This window comes from Amblyraja radiata, chromosome 9 (genome assembly GCF_010909765.2).
Source record: "Amblyraja radiata isolate CabotCenter1 chromosome 9, sAmbRad1.1.pri, whole genome shotgun sequence".
Taxonomy (NCBI): domain Eukaryota; kingdom Metazoa; phylum Chordata; class Chondrichthyes; order Rajiformes; family Rajidae; genus Amblyraja; species Amblyraja radiata.
In genome coordinates, this window is record NC_045964.1 from 26,529,858 (window position 1) to 26,544,080 (window position 14,223).

Below are 14,223 nucleotides of genomic sequence, written 5' to 3' on the forward strand. Positions count from 1 at the left end.
GAGAGGAGATTAACGCAATGGAAAGGAAGGACATTAGTTTGGAGGATGTGGAATCGGTATGGGTAGAGCTGCGAAACACTAAGGGGCAGAAAACGCTGGTGGGTATTGTGTACAGGCCACCTAACAGTAGTAGAGAAGTTGGAGATGGTATCAAACAGGAAATTAGAAATGCGTGCGACAAAGGCAAAACCGTTATAATGGGTGACTTCAATTTACATATAGATTGGGTGAATCAAATTGGCAGGGGTGCTGAGGAAGAGGATTTCTTGGAATGTATGTGGGATAGTTATCTAAATCAACATGTAGAGGAACCAACGAGAGAGCAGGCTATTTTAGACTGGGTATTGAGTAATGAGGAAGGGTTAGTTAGCAGTCTTGTTGTACGTGCCCCCTATGATTTAAAAAAACGATAGTTCTGGGGGAGGTGTTCTGGGGGGAGGTGGGACCAGTACAAACAGGACGGTCTGCACCTGGGCTGGAATGGAACCAATGTCCTTGGGGGAGTGTTTGCTAGTGCTGTCGGGGAGGATTTAAACTAATGTGGCAGGGGGATGGGTACAAGAGCAGAGAGGCAGGGGGGTGTAAAATGAGGGTAGAAGCAATAGGTAGCAAGGTGAAAAGTAAAAGTGGCAGGCAGACAAAACCAGGGCAAAAATCAAAAAGGCCCACTTTTCAACATAATTGTATAAGGGGTAAGAGAGTTGTAGAAACAAGCCTGAAGGCTTTGTGTCTCAATGCAAGGAGTATTCGTAATAAGGTGGATGAGTTGAACATGCAGATAGCCATTAATGATTATGATATAGTTGGGATCACGGAGACATGGCTCCAGGGTGACCAAAGCTGGGAGCTGAACATCCAAGGATATTCAATATTCAGGAGGGATAGACAGAAAGGAAAAGGAGGTGGGGTAGCGTTGCTGGTTAGAGAGGAGATTAACGCAATGGAAAGGAAGGACATTAGTTTGGAGGATGTGGAATCGGTATGGGTAGAGCTGCGAAACACTAAGGGGCAGAAAACGCTGGTGGGTATTGTGTACAGGCCACCTAACAGTAGTAGAGAAGTTGGAGATGGTATCAAACAGGAAATTAGAAATGCGTGCGACAAAGGCAAAACGGTTATAATGGGTGACTTCAATCTACATATAGATTGGGTGAATCAAATTGGCAGGGGTGCTGAGGAAGAGGATTTCTTGGAATGTATGCGGGATAGTTATCTAAATCAACATGTAGAGGAACCAACGAGAGAGCAGGCTATTTTAGACTGGGTATTGAGTAATGAGGGAGGGTTAGTTAGCAGTCTTGTTGTACGTGCCCCCTTGGGCAAGAGTGACCATAATATGGTTGAGTTCTTCATTAGGATGGAGAGTGACATTGTTAATTCAGAAACAATGGTTCTGAACTTAAAGAAAGGTAACTTTGAGGGTATGAGACGTGAATTGGCCAAGATTGACTGGCAATTAATTCTAAAAGGGTTGACGGTGGATATGCAATGGAAGACATTTAAAGGCTGCATGGATGAACTACAAAAATTGTTCATCCCAGTTTGGCAAAAGAATAAATCAGGGAAGGTAGTGCATCCGTGGAAAACAAGGGAAATCAGGGATAGTATCAAAGCGAAGGATGATGTGTACAAATTAGCCAGAAAAAGCAGCATACCAGAGGACTGGGAGAAATTCAGAGACCAGCAGAGGAGGACAAAGGGCTTAATTAGGAAAGGAAAAATAGATTATGAAAGAAAACTGGCAGGGAACATAAAAACTGACTGCAAAAGTTTTTATCGATATGTGAAAAGAAAGAGATTAGTTAAAACAAATGTAGGTCCCTTGCAGTCAGAAACATGTGAGTTGATCATGGGGAACAAGTATATGGCGGACCAATTGAATAAATACTTTGGTTCCGTCTTCACTAAGGAAGACATAAATAATCTGCCGGAAATAGCAGGGGACCGCGGGTCAAAGGAGTTGGAGGAATTGAGTGAAATCCAGGTAAGTCGGGAAGTGGTGTTGGGTAAATTGAATGGATTAAAGGCCGATAAATCCCCAGGGCCAGATAGGCTGCATCCCAGAGTACTTAAGGAAGTAGCTCCAGAAATAGTGGATGCATTAGTAATAATCTTTCAAAACTCTTTAGATTCTGGAGTAGTTCCTGTGGATTGGCGGGTAGCAAACGTAACCCCACTTTTTAAGAAGGGAGGGTGAGAGAAAACGGGGAATTACAGACCAGTTAGTCTTACATTGGTAGTGGGGAAACTGCTAGAGTCAGTTATTAAAGATGGGATAGCAGCACATTTGGAAAGTGGTGAAATCATTGGACAAAGTCAGCATGGATTTACAAAAGGTAAATCATGTCTGACGAATCTTATAGAATTTTTCGAGGATGTAACTAGTAGCGTGGATAGGGGAGAACCAGTGGATGTGGTGTATCTGGACTTCCAGAAGGCTTTCGACAAGGTCCCACATAAGAGATTAGTATACAAACTTAAAGCACACGGCATTGGGGGTCAGTATTGATGTGGATAGAGAACTGGCTGGCAAACAGGAAGCAAAGAGTAGGAGTAAACGGGTCTTTTTCACAATGGCGGGCAGTGACTAGTGGGGTACCGCAAGGCTCAGTGCCCGGACCCCAGCTATTTACAATATATATTAATGATCTGGATGAGGGAATTGAAGGCAATATCTCCAAGTTTGCGGATGACACTAAGCTGGGGGGCAGTGTTAGCTGTGAGGAGGATGCTAGGAGACTGCAAGGTGACTTGGATAGGCTGGGTGAGTGGGCAAATGTTTGGCAGATGCAGTATAATGTGGATAAATGTGAGGTTATCCATTTTGGTGGCAAAAACAGGAAAGCAGACTATTATCTAAATGGTGGCCGACTAGGAAAGGGGGAGATGCAGCGAGACCTGGGTGTCATGGTACACCAGTCATTGAAAGTGGGCATGCAGGTGCAGCAGGCAGTGAAGAAAGCGAATGGTATGTTGGCTTTCATAGCTAAAGGATTTGAGTATAGGAGCAGGGAGGTTCTGCTGCAGTTGTACAGGGTCTTGGTGAGACCACACCTGGAGTATTGCGTACAGTTTTGGTCTCCAAATCTGAGGAAGGACATTATTGCCATAGAGGGAGTGCAGAGAAGGTTCACCAGACTGATTCCTGGGATGTCAGGACTGTCTTATGAAGAAAGACTGGATAGACTTGGTTTATACTCTCTAGAATTTAGGAGATTGAGAGGGGATCTTATAGAAACTTACAAAATTCTTAAGGGGTTGGACAGGCTAGATGCAGGAAGATTGCTCCCGATGTTGGGGAAGTCCAGGACAAGGGGTCACAGCTTAAGGATAAGGGGGAAATCCTTTAAAACCGAGATGAGAAGAACTTTTTTCACACAGTGAGTGGTGAATCTCTGGAACTCTCTGCCACAGAGGGTAGTCGAGGCCAGTTCATTGGCTATATTTAAGAGGGAGTTAGATGTGGCCCTTGTGGCTAAGGGGATCAGAGGGTATGGAGAGAAGGCAGGTACGGGATACTGAGTTGGATGATCAGCCATGATCATATTGAATGGCGGTGCAGGCTCGAAGGGCCGAATGGCCTACTCCTGCACCTAATTTCTATGTGTCTATGTTTCTATGAATGTTATAAAAAGATGTGATCTTGAGGGAATTTATGCACAGGAATAAGCATATTGCATTGAAGGTATTAAGAAACTGGGCAGATATGTAAATTAGTAAAGATAAGTGTGGTGAATTAATGTGGCTTTACATGTTGCTGCATAGGTAGCTAAGGTTGTAATCTCAATTTTATGCTGGGTGGGTGAAAGGATCATTGGAGTAGTGGAGTCATCGACATCCGCATCCTATAAGAAAACATGCAACTAAGGGGGGGGGGGGCAGAGAGGGAGGGAGGGGGCAGAGAGGGAGGGGGGGCAGAGAGGGAGGGGGGGGGCGGCAGAGAGGGAGGGGGGGGCAGAGAGGGAGGGGGGGGGGCAGAGAGGGAGGGGGGGGGCAGAGAGGGAGGGGGGGGCAGAGAGGGAGGGGGGGGGCAGAGAGGGAGGGGGGGCCGAGAGGGAGGGGGGGCCGAGAGGGAGGGGGGGCCGAGAGGGAGGGGGGGGGCGAGGAGGGGGGGGCCAGAGGGCGAGGGGGGGAAGAGGGAGGGGGGGCCGAGAGCGATGGGGGGGCAGAGAGCGGATGGGGGGGGCAGAGAGCGAGGGGGGGGCCGAGAGCGAGGGGGGGGGCAGAGGGCGAGGGAGGGGGCAGAGGAGCGAGGGGTGGGGCAGAGGGCGAGGGGGGGGAAGAGGGAGGATCTACAGGGGGGAGAGAGCGATGGGGGGGCAGTGAGAGCGAGAGGGGGGGGGGGCAGAGAGCGGGTGAGAGGGGGGGCAGAGAGCGAGGGGGGGGCAGAGGAGAGAAGAGGGGGGCACGAGAGCGAGGGGGGGCACGAGAGCGAGGGGGGGCAGAGAGCGAGGGGGGGCAGAAGAGCGAGGGGGGCAGAGAGCGAGGGGGGGAAGAGGCGAGGGTGGCAGAGAGCGAGGGGGGGCAAGAGAGCGAGGGGGTGGCAGAGATGGACGAGGGGGCGGGGGGCAGAGAGCGAGGGGGGAAGAGAGGAGCGAGGGGGGGAAGTAGAGACGAGGCGGGGGGAGGACAGGAGCGAGGGGGGCAGAGAGCGAGGGGGGGCAGAGAGCGATGGGGGGCAGAGAGCAGGGGGCGGCAGAGCACGAGAGCGAGGGGGGCAGAGAGCGAGGGGGGCAGAGAGCGAGGGGGGCAGAGAGCGAGGGGGGCAGAGAGCGAGGGGGGCAGAGAGCGAGGGGGGCAGAGAGCGAGGGGGGCAGAGAGCGAGGGGGGCAGAGAGCGAGGGGGGCAGAGAGCGAGGGGGGCAGAGAGCGAGGGGGGCAGAGAGCGAGGGGGGCAGAGAGCGAGGGGGGCAGAGAGCGAGGGGGGCAGAGAGCGAGGGGGGCAGAGAGCGAGGGGGGCAGAGAGCGAGGGGGGCAGAGAGCGAGGGGGGCAGAGAGCGAGGGGGGCAGAGAGCGAGGGGGGCAGAGAGCGAGGGGGGCAGAGAGCGAGGGGGGCAGAGAGCGAGGGGGGCAGAGAGCGAGGGGGGCAGAGAGCGAGGGGGGCAGAGAGCGAGGGGGGCAGAGAGCGAGGGGGGCAGAGAGCGAGGGGGGCAGAGAGCGAGGGGGGCAGAGAGCGAGGGGGGCAGAGAGCGAGGGGGGCAGAGAGCGAGGGGGGCAGAGAGCGAGGGGGGCAGAGAGCGAGGGGGGCAGAGAGCGAGGGGGGCAGAGAGCGAGGGGGGCAGAGAGGGAGCATGAGGTAGAGAGGGAGTGCGAGGGGGAGGAGGTAGAGGGTGGGGGTAGAGAGGGAGGGGAGGTTTAGAGAAGGAGGGGGTAGAGGGGGAGGGGGTAGAGGGGAGGGGGTAGAGGGGAGGGGTAGAGAGTAGAGGGGGAAGGGGTAGAGGGGGAAGGGGTAGAGGGGGAAGGGGTAGAGGGGGAAGGGGTAGAGGGGGAAGGGGTAGAGGGGGAAGGGGTAGAGGGCGATGGGGTAGAGGGCGATGGGGTAGAGGGCGATGGGGTAGAGGGGGATGGGGTAGAGGCAGCACCTACCCAGGTGGTAGAGAAGCAGCCTGCCCACCAGGCGCCGGGCAGTCTGAGTCTGCGGGAGGGGGGGCATGGACCCAAGCAAGGCTGCGGGCGGGCGGGCATCCGTCGACCCGAGGACCCCGAGCGAGATGGTGGCCGATCGTCGACCCAAAGGAGGCTGCGAGCGGACGTGGACTCGAGGGAGGCCGTGGGCGAGCAGGCGTCGACCCTAGGACCCCAAGCGAGGCGGCGGGCGGGCGTTGAGCCAGGCTCGGCCCGTTGCAGCAGTCTCCCCACCAGGCGCCGGGCCCAAGCGAGGCTGTGGGCAGGCGTGGATCCGAGCGAGGACAGCACGTAGAGGGATTGTGACATTAACCAAAGCCGCTCGGTTTTATTTTCAAAGTTATTTCAGATTCTTGAACATTTTGATTAATAACTCGAGAAATAATGACTGAAATTTTCAGATAAAGCGATTTTTGACTTCACGGCATAAATCTCGGAATATGTAAAAATGTTACCGTTTACGCTTTTTGTTTTTTCGAGAAGATGCGAATCAAACACGAACATCCAAGATCAGAGTTTTATAGTTATATATAAGGATAAGATATGGATATGGTATAGGGCACTAAATACACAATAACATTTTAAAATCTAGTTGCCTACCAGAATCTTGGTTTGGTAAATTTCAAGACCCTCCCAGAAGTTAACTAAGAATGCTTCTGGTTCCTTCTTTGTCTGTCCACGTCGCCTCTTCTTTATTTTTTGCTCTATTTCTTCACTTTCATCTGGTTGTTCTTCTTTGGCTTTGTCCATCTTCTCGCCATCCTCTGTGCTATAAAGCCAACAATGCATCAGAAATCAGAAATGACTTACCGAACAATAACTCACAATGATAATTTAAGTTATTTTCAACCGCATAAAGACACTTACTCAGCCTTCTCAAACTCGGTTTTACTCTCATTTTTATTCTTCTGTTCAATCTTGAAGTTTCATTCAATGAGCAATGAAAAATAGACCATGAGCTTTATGAAAATTAAAACATTAAATAGACATTTTTGATAAATGAAGTATGCTAAAACTGACCTCTGCTTTCTTTTTCTGAGATACTGCTTTTTCAATACTTATGGGGCCTTCTGCTCCGATAATTTCCGACACATCACCAAGACCTCCGTGTTCGTCACCTGCCTTGCCTCCTTTTTTCACACTCGTACCGAATATATCAGGCATCATCTCAGTTTCACTTTTCTCATCTTGTGCTATAGACTGATGTTCTGCAACAACCCCCAGCTCTGGAGTTTCTGATCTTTCTGATTCGCTCACATCTCCATGAATTCCAAGTTGTGTTGGATCTGGCATGCTGGCTAAAAGGTCTGTGACAGTGATGCTTTTGGCACCTTCAACTAGCCCACCTCCAAACATGGCACTCCACACGATCTGGAAAAATCCTTGTACTATGTTGAAAATAAAGCAAACAAAGCCAACGAACAACATCCAGAAGAAGGAGAAAATTTTCATCATTAACTCCATGGTCGTCATCCTCTTAATGGTTTTGTACTGCCTTCTGATATTTCTAAGTGTGAAAATCTTGAAAAAGTTCAATAAGGCACCTTTGAAATTGTGACACGCTGCCGTAAATGCATTTGAGGGCTGAGCCACCTCCTCATCTTCTTCATCTGGAGGAGACTCCTCTTCATCATCATCAGCTCTCTCAGCTGCATCTGGTTCAGAGATTTCAGATGCTAACTGCATTTCAAATATGGTGTCCTCACAAAAATTCACAAAGAGTTCCATTTTTTCCGATTCCCCGCCTTCATTCACAACGTCAAAGATAAATTGTCTCTTGGATTCCTTGACCTGAGGCTTCTCCCACTGTGTTCTGCTTGATTCGCTGATTTCAAAGTAGATTCTTTCTATGCGCTTTGCTGCACCCATAATCTCAATGCGTCCTAAATAGGGCTCAAAGTATGTGAGGACACTTTGAGCTGGCTGCAAGAATGTCTTTAGACGGATATCATTGGGCATGTGTTCAGATAAATTAGTCAGTAATACAGCTACATTAAAACCGATGTCTTTGGCTGGTTCATGAAAGCGGTCAATAAATTCCATATAGTTAAACATATCATTTTCGTCTGCTTCAACACAAGATAGTAGGAACTCAATTTCTGATTGTGCATATTTCTTCTGACTTTCCAAAGCCTTTTGGAATTCTTTCTTTGAAATCACTCCTTTACCATCTGGATCATAATCTTTGAAGGTATCAGAAGTAGTTATATCCTTTAACTTAAGAAACATATCGAAGAACTTGAGTATCATTTCCACATTGCTGGAAGATTCAACCAGTGTGTCCACCATCTGTTTGCCTATGGTTCCATTTACAACATTCCCTAAGATCGTAAAGAGAATATTAATTATATCTGAATGCAAAGAATGCATTTCAAATATATTCTTATGAGGATATATCTTGAAAGTCAACTTACATAAACATGATGCAAACTATTTATTTCAGAAAAAATATTCACTTCTCCAGGTTGATTTTCTTGAAAAAAAGGTGCATATCTATATTAAAACCATTAACTCAAAACAAAATCTAAATGGGAAGAGTTGTTTTTAGAAAAAAAAATCTTGCTTCAATTTGGGTCACAGCAGCAAATGAAGTAGGATAAGTGAGTGAACAGGAAGCAAGGTGCAATCAGGATGAACCACCAAAGTAATTTTACTCATCATTAAATCTGGTAAAGCATTTGAAATGCACAGAACAACTCAATGATAATGGAATAAAACTTTTTAGAGATATAAAGTCTGATGCAAATATCTGAAAAAATTTCCATTTGACAGTTGGAAATATTCACAGCATTAGCTAAACATGTTGCTATTATTAGATCAAATTCTATTTAATCCTCTCAAGCTTCACAGCATCTAAACAATATTCACCTTCCAACAATGACAACAGCATCACCACCATATCTTTCTGTAAATCCAATAACTCTTTGAGCAACTCAATCTGGCTTGAATCCTGAAAACAAAAGAACAGATTTGAAGTTTTTGTTTGTTGATTTTTATACAACAGAAAATGATATAAGCCTTCAGCAATTTAGTTATCTTTAATAATTTGAATTGACACATAAAGGCCAAGAGAGGAGAATGGTAGCTTGGGATCCAAAATCTATCAAAATATTTCAGTATCACTGCATTTTAACATAAATAAACACTCAAACCCTGGATGAAGATTGTGTTAAAAACTGTCAATCTAAAATAATCGGCAGGAGAAACCAAACCAATCTTGACAGTTGTTGCTTCAGATAAATACAAATATAGATCTCTAAACATACTTCTCTTATTAAACTACCCCTTAAAGTAGAAAATAATCTGAATGCTATGTGGGCAGTATCTCATAACTTGCTATTCTGAAGTAATTCAGCATTGCCTAGCCATGGCCCGGATGACCAGGGGCTTAGAAGGTTTAATGGGAGCGAGGAGATGCGGAGAAGAGTTAAAATTCCCGTGTTCCTGGTGGGAAGGTTAACTAATCTCAACCATCCAGTTTTTTTCCAACTAGAAATGATAAACTGTTTTACATAGTACTTGTGATGGATGAATTTATTGTACTTAGAACTTGAATGTTTTGGATTTAGCCGCTAAACCCCAAGAATAAGACCTACAGGGTCAGCTGAGGGGGGGGGGGTTTGATAGGCAGATGGTTGGACAAAATCCAGAGATAAAAAGACAGGTGTGAGACATAAGGATTGAAAAATTGCGAATTGTGAAGCTAGAGGAAGAAATGTAAGCGGAAGTGGAGGGCAAAGGGAGAAATAGGTATGACTTCATGTGGGTGGGGGGGGTTGGCAGGGTGTTTTTGGTTAGTTACCTAAAATTGGAGAATTCAATGTTAATGCCGTTGGTTTGTAAGTCTCCCAAGTGGAATACGAGGTCTTGTTCCTCCAATTTGTGCCCGACCTCACTCTGGCAATGGAGGGAGCCCAGAAATTTAGTATGGGAACGGAAAGTTATCAACCGAGAGATCCAGTAGGTCTTTGTGGACTGAACACAGGTGTTTGGTGCAACAGTCGCCTATTCTATGCTTGGTCTCCCTAATGTACAAGAGGCTGCATCAGGATGCAGTAGACGAGCTTGGAGAAGGTGCACGTGAACCCCCGTCTCACCTGGAAGGGCTGCACGTGAACCTCCATCTCACCTGGAAGGGCTGCTTGGGTCCCTGAACAGAGGTGAGGGAAGAGTGTAGGGACAGGTGTTGCATCTCCTGCAGTGGCAGTAAGAAAGTACCTGGGAAGGGGTGGTTTGGGTGGAAAGGGTAAATGAACATATGAGCTGTGGAAGGAGTGATCTCTGCGGAAGACAGAAAGGGGTGGGGTTAGGCGGATGTGACTGGCGGTGGGATCACGTTGGAGGTAATAGAAATGTCTGGGAATCGTGTGTTGAATGTGGAGGCTGGTGGAGTGAAAGGCGAGGACGGGGAACACTATCCTCGTTCTGTCTGGGTAGAGGGCGAGTGAGAGCAGAACTACAGATGAGACACGGGTGAGGGATCCATCTATAACATAAGGGGGGGGAAACCATGTTTACTAAAGTAATAGATCTCGGATGTCCTAGAATGGAAAGCCTCATGTTTGGTGTAGATAGGGCAGAGATGGAGAAATTGAGTAGGGGATAAAATCTTTACAAGAGACAGGGTGGGAGGAGGTACAGAAGTGTTGGTCCATTGTATGATGAAGGTGGTGGTGACTGATGTTAACATATCTTTAAGTATCCTGGCATTGTTTGTATTACTGATCTTGATTCAATTTTGCTTTCTGGAGTCCAGAAGTTGACTTTTGTTAATTAACACAAAACTATTTTGATGCCTGCAAATAAACACAGATAAAACCCCTCTGAATTGTTCCAAGAATAAAAACAAGTTTAAACTGAAATTATATTCCACTTCATTCACCAACAGCACCCTACAGAGTATGTTCCCATTTAGAATGCCAGAACATTTAACATACTTATATTGCAATTGGAAACAACTGGCTTCGTTTAGGGCATCTGACATTTATTAGGTATGGCTTTTAAATTTCTTAATGAAACTTAAAATGTGAGTGATGATGTTTAAATGAGAGAAATGGGTCATCTTGGATCTGAGCAAACAGGATCAGCAACATGCATCTCCTTAATCCATCAGATTGAAATTAACTATGGCAGGCCTAAGGGAGAAAAAGTAAATTAAAATCAACAAGTTCAAGATCGGTAGAGATATATTCAAGGAAATATAGTAAGGAAATGTGAGAGATTAATTTTTTTTTTAATATTCAAAAATAATAATTAAATAAATGAGACTACACTTTTAATAGTTCATTTCCAGTTTCAGAGTTCTATTGGAACAATAATCTTATCGAGTTGTTAAGTGGTTGATTAGACTGGAAAGAGAAAGACTTGTTTCTGTTGTTTTGCAGTTTCTATACAAGCAATTCAATAAATTGAATAGTAAAACAAGTAAAGTGACATTATTACAGAACTAACTGCAGACCGGTGTCACATGTGGACTGTGTGCTTATAATAAAGCCTTTCACAGGAACATTATCAAATAAAATTTGATATCAATGTATGCAAGGAGCCATTCTGGTTAACAAACAACAGATTTGTCAAAGAACCAGGGTGTGTAAAGAGTGTCTTAAGAGTAGTAGAGGAGTGAAGAGGTTAGGGAAGGAACCCCATAACCTAGTGTTTTGGCGCTAAAGGCACAGGTACCAGTGGCGGAACAATTAAATCTTAAGTAAAGAAGCCAGAACTGGAGGCACACAGATATCGCCTCAAAGGCATTTCTGCCCCTCACCTGCAGCTAATGTACACACTTAGTTAAAAATAATAGTAAGACAATGAGCTTCATCGTTACTTGAGAACAATTTCTGTCCCATAAACAACACACGACTGTAAGTGGTGGAGTGGGAAATCCACCTACTGTACCTCAGACTCCAGTGAAGTGTCGTACTAACCAGATTTAGAGACTGAAAGGTCATTGGGCCCCCTCAAAAAAGTGCAAATTTCCCACATATTCCTCTTTTTATATAAACATATGACGCTTCATAATTAACCTAACTTATCACCCTGATATTTTTAAATAAAGAGCTTATCTTGCTCATAGTACTGAACACACAAATACAAGTTGCACTGGGATTTATCCATGCAAATGCAGAAATTGGGACCAGATCACTATGCAACACATTTAAATATAATCCCCTAACTCAAAAAATAAAGTGGGTAGTGGCCTCAGGGCAGTCCATGTATATTGTGACACTGTCTTGCTGTAACTCAAATAACTGAGGGGCAAATCCAGGGACATTTACCAAGTTACAACATAGCCCTTTGAAGAATATTATTGTTATTGTATATTTAAACATGTATGTCATTGATTGCACTCTGCATTTCTTCTGTAAATATTTGGAGCATAATGAAAATGGCAATATTATTTAAAATAATTATTTCAGGTATCAACCCAACCAAGAGGACCAGATCTCTGAATGTTGAGGCTGCAGTTGATGTGTGTGACATTAAAGTTTAATTTGATCATTCATTATTTCATGCCAACTTTATTTTTCAGAGTTTTGTTTCATATCACCCTTTTTTCTTTCATGAAAATGCCAATGCTTCTTGCAAGGACAGCATTCACTGAATGGCTGGATGATGTTGGGGTTCTTGAGAATTGTTTGAGCCACACTCACCCAACAAGTGGGCAGAGGTCCATTTGACATGCTTTTCTAGCTACAGTACTTAATGTCTGGTCCAGTCACTAACCACCCACTCGCCCAGCCCAAAGCCCCACAAGATTTTAATGACAGGATTTGCGACAAAGGTAATGTCATTCAATATCAAATTGGTTAGACCATGTCTGATGAAGGGTGGTCATTTTCTGACGTTTGTGTGGCACAAATGTTACTTTCCATGCCTGTGCGTTGTCCAGTTTTGATATACGAATTGCTTCATTTTCAGAGTTGTGCATAGAAATCAGCACTCTACAATCATCAGCAGATGTACCTTCATCTGACCTTGTAGTGGAAAATAATTTGAAGTAGCTGAAAATGATTGTGCTGAAAACACTGCCGTGTGAACCTTGCAGGAACATCCAAGGATTGGGATGTTTTATCACCACCAACACAAACCAACTTCATGCCACGTATGACTGTAATGATTGGAATGTTTAGCTCTTGATAAGACTGCAAACCTTATTTTGTACTGATGTCAAAGTTATTAATTACAGAACAACTCCCATCATTACTCATCATACTTTTCTATCTCAATTTTATTTAAATGCAGAAGATAAAGTTCAGTGTCATATTTGAGATGGGAGATAGATATGGTCCATGACAATGAAATTCATTTAGGCAGTTAGCAAGCAAACCTAGGATACTTATCGGCTGTATATGAATTATTTCCTCAAACAATATTGTAACTGCAGATACTTGCGTTTGTTAGCTCTGGAATGGTAGACATACCTGAGAAAGCTTCATTTGCATATTAGCAAAAACATGCAGGAAACCAACCACTGCATCCCAGAGCCTGCTGTGGGCAAGACTCTGCTGGTTCCCAATGCAAGGGCCCTGCATAAATAAAATCAGATGAGATCTCTTTTAGAACAGAATGCCACTGACAAAGCCTGAAGGACTTCTGTGTGTCAATTCCTTATTTGGATAACTGATCATTGATTTGGTTAACACAGCATGAATTTGTATGTCTGTTTCCGGCAGAGTACACATCCAAATTTTCTTTCATTGAAATGCATAAGAAAAAGCCCATTCTTCCGAAAAAAAATTACAGCTGACCATGAACAAATCATGCAAACAGTTAATTGTTATCATTGCCCATCCCGTTTTCCATTTCCTTCAACCCCTTCTTTATCACCTGCCGATCCAAGCTGTGCTGGCTTTAACAACAGTGTAATTTACAAATAGAATGAGGATGATTGGATAATCTCGCCGTCATTCCTCACCGTCACATCTCATTCCTGCTAGCTGTGTTGCTACACGCGACTGAGATGAAACGTAATTATATAATTTGTATATAACCTTCCGCCACTCCTTGCATATTTTGGTAAAAGTAGTCTTCTTCTCGGAAGATGGCGGCTATAGTTTCTATGATGGGTTCTGTTTCCTCTGCCCTTAAATAGATCTCACTTTCTTTGCTATATCATGGATACCTCATACTGAGCACATGTACACATCCTGACACCAACTCACTGGCTAATACACTGTTGCCAACACACACTCTGTTCAATTTAATCCATGCCCTTTCCTTAACCCTAACACAGCCTCATGGTTTTCATAGAATTTAAGGAACTCCAATCCAGCTCATTTTTGCCTATTCAGGTGTCTACATGATACAGCAGCAGTGGGGTTGTTGATAATGATTCTCAGTTACTCAACAACAGACCAAAATCCAGATTGCTGAACCCTCTGCGATGAAACGTTTTGGGAACAAAGGGGTTAAGGTCTCCTTTTCTTCTCAACCATGATAATCCCACATTGTTCAACTTCAAATGTAAATTATTGGTTGGAAAATATAATAGGGTTCCCTGAACAGATGAAGTGCATTTTCTACACATTCTTTTTCAGTTTTTTTATTTGAATGAATAAAACATAAGGCATGAATTGTATTATAACACAGCTCAGTTATG

The 14,223-nt window shown here is 44.9% G+C and overlaps 1 protein-coding gene across 5 annotated transcripts in view; it reads right to left on the reverse strand.

The window, feature by feature from the left end:
• Positions 1–14,223, reverse strand: part of ryr3 (ryanodine receptor 3) — a 358,203-nt gene that overhangs the window by 43,860 nt on the left and 300,120 nt on the right. For all 5 annotated transcript variants that reach the window (XM_033026930.1, XM_033026931.1, XM_033026929.1 and 2 more), the window contains 5 exons: positions 13,046–13,150; positions 8,493–8,574; positions 6,645–7,945; positions 6,492–6,541; positions 6,225–6,393 (listed from right to left, as the gene is read on the reverse strand). In XM_033026930.1, coding sequence (XP_032882821.1) covers positions 6,225–6,393; positions 6,492–6,541; positions 6,645–7,945; positions 8,493–8,574; positions 13,046–13,150 — 1,707 coding nt within the window. The remainder of the gene's footprint in view (positions 1–6,224; positions 6,394–6,491; positions 6,542–6,644; positions 7,946–8,492; positions 8,575–13,045; positions 13,151–14,223) is intronic.